General features: G+C 36.3%; 1 protein-coding gene across 1 annotated transcript in view; it reads right to left on the reverse strand.

Annotated features, from left to right (window-relative positions):
- The window catches only part of rasgrp2 (RAS guanyl releasing protein 2 (calcium and DAG-regulated)), a 79,221-nt gene that overhangs the window by 1,791 nt on the left and 70,528 nt on the right, over positions 1 to 6,902 (reverse strand). Inside the window, exons 10-11 of the mRNA XM_015398549.1 lie at positions 3,018 to 3,092; positions 321 to 443 (exon numbers count right to left, since the gene is read on the reverse strand). Of these exons, the coding sequence (XP_015254035.1) occupies positions 321 to 443; positions 3,018 to 3,092 (198 nt within the window). The remainder of the gene's footprint in view (positions 1 to 320; positions 444 to 3,017; positions 3,093 to 6,902) is intronic.

The following is a 6,902-nucleotide window of genomic DNA, read 5'->3' on the forward strand; positions in this document are numbered from 1 at the left end:
AATCTCTGGAAACGTGAGTCTGCCACCATTTTCTCCTCTTCAAGTTCGAGAATCAATTCTCCCACTGAACCTGAACTAACCGCAGTGTCTTTCCCTCACCTTTCAGTTCCGGTTGAGCAGTGTTCAGAGCAACACTGCAATCTCCACCAAACTTCCCAATAAACCTGTTAAATTTTCTCCCTTGTCTCTCTGGACTGGTTAATCTGCATGTGGGTCCGAGCTATTGATAAAATCATGACATCCCTGCTATTCTAAACCCTTATACATCCTAAAAGTTAGATCGAACGCTGAGATTCAGTTGTAAAGCCAGTGAAACTCACCTCCACCATCTTTTCGATGTGAATCTTAATGATCGTCGGGTCAGCATTGGGCTTTACCGACACAGCCCACTCATCAATCATGGTGGATTTGGGTTCAGGCGCAGGAGCAGGACTGGAGTTCTGCTGTAAAATGAGGAAACAAACATCATGAGTTTAAGGTTAAACCACAGAAGCAGAGAGAAAACAATATAAACAGAAGCTTAAAAACATTTTTTTAAAGGTATTTACATTGTTATTACCTGTGTTCAATTCTACAGTTAAACAGAATAAATTATTCTAAAAACAAAAACTGTTCATCACTGAAACATTTTTAAGTGATCTACAGTTGAGGGTCGGTTAGAAACATAAATTGATATGTTTTGCATTACGACAGGCTTTGAGAAAATATTATTTCAAAACTGTAGCGTAAGATTGCTGAAATCAGTGATTCTTAACCTGTTTCTCTCGTTGATTGTGTGATTCCTGTTCTTACCTATGTTCCTGTTAGACTCTATCAAATATTTTAAGTATACTGTCTATACCTAATACTGAAGTTGCCCAAACTCTCTGAACACACAACACTCTCCACATTTATTGAACAAGTTAATTTAATCAAATTAATAAATTCTAACTCTGTATTTTCAGTAGTTTTTGAGTGTCTACAGATCTTTCTACATCCGTTATAAATCACATCCACTTTCAGTGGCTTGATATAACAAACCTCTGTAGGGAAATAACAACAGCCTCTTTTCGATTGCTTTTGGAAAACCTGAGGCTCTGTTAAAAGCCCAGGGTCCAAATTTACCAGGGTAATTTCACTTTCTTGAGGCTTAAGTTTAATATATAAGACATCCTGTTCTGGGGTAGAATTTTCCAAAATCCTTCAAGATTGTTAAGGTGGCAGGGATGCAAGCAGCAAGACAAGGCATTGCATCCCCCAGAGAATTGAGGGGCTTAGTGTTCAAATTACATAATTTCATTGGGGCTGTGCTATTTTACCAAAAATCTAAATTTTAACTTTTTGACCAAAATTGCAAGTACCATTTATTTCGGTTTTCATATGTAAGGACTTGAAGACTAGCTGCAACTCATATCTTCCTTTCAATCAAGCTGAAAACCCATTTTAAGCATTTCATTAACACCTAAAAGGCCAGAGTTACAAAGTTTGTGTCTTTCTCTTATTAAATGTAACATAACCAAAAGTTGCATGCCTCAGCCTTTTCGGGAATTGTGTTTTTATACTGGTAATATATCAGAAAAAGTAGTTTCAGAATGTTTTTAAGCCAGAAAGTAGAGTATATAGTATAGTAGACAATAGTCAGTTCATCCAAACTATGAGCCTGATTTTAAATGTGCTTGTTTTGCTTTTTTAGAGGATTTAGAGGATTTGCTTTGGGAATCCCCAGTTACCACACTTTTGTGAACACTTTTGTGGATACTTTTTCAGTATCAGTATCTGGCTTTACATCATTTGAACTGTATACTATACAATACAGAATATTATTCCTTAAAACATAAAGCTGACTAATAGCTTCTCCATTATTAAACTGGTACGTTTGTGACACGATATTGGACAACGCAAAACGCAGATTTGCCTCCATAAAGCCTCAGAAGGGCAACATTTATGTACAAAAAGAAAACCTGTGCATGAAATTATATTTTTGTTTTTATAAAGTATTTTTATAATCTCTTTTTGCATTCATATAAATATACTAGAGTGATAAATTTGTATACATTTGATTGCTTTTTGGTAAAGGTCTATTTTGAATTTATAGCCCCCCTGGAGAAAACTCCACCAGCCGCCACTACTAGCAACTGATCATTCCTGTTCAGTTTCAAATGGTAAATTACCACATAATGTTGCCCAAATCAATACATTCATGAATCTAGAGGTGTTAAGGGTAATTATATGAAGATTAAACCAACCATGGGAATAGGGAAGAAAATCTAAACAAAACCAGTGGCTGGTCTGAGTTTCTAAAAACTACAGACATAGATTGTAGGATTTTCAAACACGACCATCTAAGAAGATCCTGAAAAAAAGATAACATCAAGTGAGTGGGAAAAAAAATCCCACGTTGGTAAAATGGTGCAGAGGATATTTCTGGTACCCTTTGGGCTTCTTAGTTTAAACTGACATTTCTTGTGAAAGGTCATAACTGCAACTTAAAGTTAACCTTTTCAAAAATAATACATCAGCGGACCGCCTAAAGTGGTGCAGAATGTATTAATTTACCTGAAAAAAACAACAACAATGTGAATAAATACTTGTTTAATAAATTGCGACAAGACGTATTAAGAGAAAAGCATTCTGCACCAATAGCCAAGGTTGGCTGAAGCCATGTTAGACAGAGCTCAGCATTACTAAGATCTTAGGAGCTCCCTGATAGAGCAGAGAAATTGCTTATTTTATGTGTTTTGTGTGATTGCACATAAGATTCTTGTTTTCAATTAGTTCTACTGCTGTACAATGAAAATAAATAAATTCCAATTGTTTGATCCTAGCATTAGCAGACCTGGCAACAAGCTGGCAAGTATTACGGAATGAGAGGGTGAGTACACCCCTACTGGCCGGGAGGAGTTAAACTTTTAGCTATCACCTTTAATTGCAGTGCCAAAATGATTTTTTTTTTCCTGACCATTTGCATCCCTTCTATCTGTACAAAGGAAAAAGCAAAACATTTCTTATAAAGTGGTTAGTAATTGTTTTTGCCGTACAACTGGCTTGCGAGGTTCTCTCTGTAGAGACATCTGGTAGATCTCTTCCTCAGTGTGGTATTGATCCAGTGATACCTGCAGAAAAAAACATGAGTGAGTGAACATTGTAGAATTAGACATTAACCTCTAAAATTTTTTGATGCATGCTTTCAATGAGGATAAAATCTTTTACAAGAAATAAGAATAAAATGTATTACTAATTGTCTAAAAGCTGTGTGGGTTACAATGTGGCTTTTCACTTGTTTTCAATGAAACAGTTTGATATATTCTTTAAAGGGGTCATAGAACGATTATATATGATGTTGTGCTGGTCCTTAAGGTCTCTGAATAGGGTGTGTAACATTGGTCGGGCTGAAAATGGCATACTTGCTGTTCTATTAGCCCTAATGCAAGCCTGGTTAAAAGCCCTAGAACGAGACGACAGGTTTTCTTCCTTTGATGGTATGCTCATGAATATTTAGATGAGCTGTGCACTGATTGGTTGGTTTAGAACGAGAAAGACGCATCATAGCAACAAGCACTCACTTACTGAAACATCGAAATGGTTTATATATGGTAGGGTGACCAGACGTCCTCTTTTGTCCTACTTTACTTAAAAAACGTCTGAGGGGAATTTCAAAATCGTCATCCGTGCGCGTCGGCTAACGTTCATTCTTCCTGTCTGCTGAACTGCTGCTAGTTTTACTCACATGCCTGAAAGAGGTGTCTAGTGCTACGACCACAGATGGTCTCGCTCTCGAAATGGAATTGAAAGATTCAGATTAGCTAGCCGAATGAATAGAAGGCGTAGAGCGTAGCCGCCTGTGGCCCGGGCTGTCTGTCAAAACTCCAGTCCAGCGCGCATATGACGTAATCTGTTTTTAAAAAATGTAAATATGAAAAATATAACCGTGGATGTCTGGGGACAGTCATTCGCCTACATTATGAACAGTTTAGTTTGTGCCTTCAAGTTGTTGCCCATAGAAAGACGTTACTTGGATATTACAAAACCAAATATCTTCAGAACAGCTCCAAATAACAAAACTAATATGGGTGAGTAGAACATGATGTAATAACATAAAATCAAGGGGCCAATGTAAAAAAAAGAAACGGTGTTCCCCTTTAAGATGTGTTTTGTTTTGTGCTTAAATTTTGTGTGTCTTTTGTTCCCTGACAGAATGTATTATGGCTGCTTTAAATCTTCATTCTTGCACAGAAGCGACGGTTGTAATATGTAACTCATCATGTGAAGTTCACTCTCAGGTCACATTATGTCACCTGAGCCGGCCTCATTAGCAGACAAATGACAGATGAAGATGGCAGCTCAGGAAGTTCAGGAAGTAACTTATAAATGAGGTCTGTGAAAGCAGCTAAGAAATCAGAACAGATGTCTATAAATCGGTTGGGGACTAAAATGAATATTTTCAGTTTTTCTGTGTTTCTGTTTACTGATTATTTAGAAAGCTTTTGTTGCACTATGTGAGGCAGAATTGGAACTGGGCATTTATCACTGTGGGAAACATTGTAATGTTCTAAATGAAAAATATTTAAGGGATACGTGGGCATTTTTGCACAAAGGGATTTCACCTGTACACAGTGGGAAATGTTAAGCATAGCCGTGTATAACACCATCACCCTCTGCTCTCTCCACACTAAGCCTCTATGGCAACAGCTGCATGTATTTTTGTGCTGGGTTACAAATTAAAAGCCTCTGTCGCACATTGTCAACCACTGGCCAGTTGTTTTGCTCAGAGCCATTTGTTCATTGTTGTGCTGCTTCCTGTGTTGTAATGAGTTGCTCACCAGGGAGGAATAAAGTGTTTTTTTCTGGTTCAGCTCTCTGTTTCACCGAGTTTTATTCCACCTCAGAGCAAAAGTAAAGGGAAAAATGTTGCTGGCAATGAATATCATAACACTAGGCCAATTCACCTTCAAACAGATACTAGAGTTTGGATTTTTGGTGATATTTTATTTGATAAATCAACAAAAAAGTATAATGGTGAAATAAAAAGGAAAACTCTAGTTTTTCAAACAAGACATCTGACATCCAGCCTTCCCCTGGATAGAAGTTGCTTTATGGATCTAAAGATTATTTTTTTCCTCTGTTTTTTATTGTTAAATTTGTTAAAAATTTGTTATCTCAGTTAACTTAAATGGACAGCATCTGTAAATATATCATTTGGGGATTTTGTCCCAGATTCTGAGTTAAATTTAGGCTGAACTTTGACTAGGCCATTCAGGCACTTTAATATTATTACAATTCTGTAAACCTCCACCCAAGTCTTAAATCTTTCTAAAAGGTTTTACTTCATGATTGTCGTCTATATAGCTATATCCATTTTAGCAATGACTAACCAGTTCCACTGTAACTGCTGAATAAAAGATAGACCCACAATATGATGCCTTTTTTCCAAATCAGAACAACTCTCTTACAGGGTCTCGCAGCCCCACAGCTTTGTTTTTTTCCTGTATAAGTTCAAATTTCTAAAGTTTAATTTTCTGCAACGATCAAAAGACCAACATCATCTGCTATTATTCTTTAGGAAACATGGTACGGAAAGAATTCTGACGCAGATTACTTAAGTAGTGCTGATGTGTGCATGCCTTACCCCCCCCATCCTGTCATCCTACCCTGCCAGCTTCGTTCCTGAAAGCTCTCAGCTGTGCAGGAAACGGACATCTCCACTTCATTAGAAGGCCAGAAGCATTTCAGCGGCTACTCCTTCTTTCAATTGTGACGAAATGTTTTATGAAAGAGGCTCAAGATTTATGTGAGGATGGTGTGCTCATGATGTGCAGTGTTATTTTTTCACTGGGGGGTTTGAATGTAGGCCATGTGTAGTCGTGGTCTGAATTTGTTAAACTCTGATGGATCAAATTGTCTTGACAATCTGTCACATTCTATGGGTAACATTTCTATTCACTTGCTCAGATATATCAGTTTTGTTTTCCTCTGCATACTTCAGCTTCATAAAGTATTTTGGCTAAAATTCCTTCTGGTTCTAATGGTATTTTTAAATAATTGTTTTTCAAAAAAAACATACCATTTGAGAGTTAAATTACTGTAAAAACCCTATTCTTGTCTTTAAAGAATATGTGTTTTTAATTACCAAACATTTGCAGGAAGTTTTTACCCCTTGGAGTCTGCGAGAAGAGTCTGCACACATTTAGGCCAAATAATGTCAGAATATCTTTGATCTATGATAAATACATTCGGCATAATTGCAAACCTTTGCTACCTAAAGGGTAATAAAGGTTTGCATTAAACCAGATGACTGTTGATGACAATGACAATTCTTAATTATTTTTAAAATGGAAAAAGGAAATTCATTCTAAAACCATCTGAGAAGGTTCCATTTTCATACAAGCAAGAAAAGCTTTTAGAAGATATATTTCCGTTACAGGTTAACTACAAGATTGGGATGAAACAATTAATCGGATTAATCATGATTAATAAATTATAAAAATAATCGTCAACTAATTTAATAATCGATTAATCGTTAACTGGAGTATCAAGACTCTAAAACATGGCTTTAGCTGACAGAGTGACCCACTTAGAGCAGTAATTATACCAAGATTGTAAAATAATATGTAAACATTTCACATTTAGAAAAAAACAAACTTTCTCAACTGCCCATATGTTCTATCAAGGACTCAAGTGGAAACATTTTAGTTTCACTTGGTTCAATTTAGTAAAAAATCTTGTTTTTAAGGAACCTTTGAGTATCCGATTACCAATTGATTAATCAAAAAAAGTAATCTACAGATGAATTGATTAGCAAAATAACCGTTAATTACAGCCCTACTACAAGATCAGTCCTCTCCTTCAGCAGCTAATGTTAAAGTTAGTGTTCCTCATAATTCTCTGTGTAGCTTTTTAACCGGTTATCAGTCCTTCAGATATAT

This window comes from Cyprinodon variegatus, unplaced genomic scaffold (assembly GCF_000732505.1).
Source record: "Cyprinodon variegatus isolate N-32 unplaced genomic scaffold, C_variegatus-1.0 Scaffold940, whole genome shotgun sequence".
Lineage (NCBI taxonomy): Eukaryota > Metazoa > Chordata > Actinopteri > Cyprinodontiformes > Cyprinodontidae > Cyprinodon > Cyprinodon variegatus.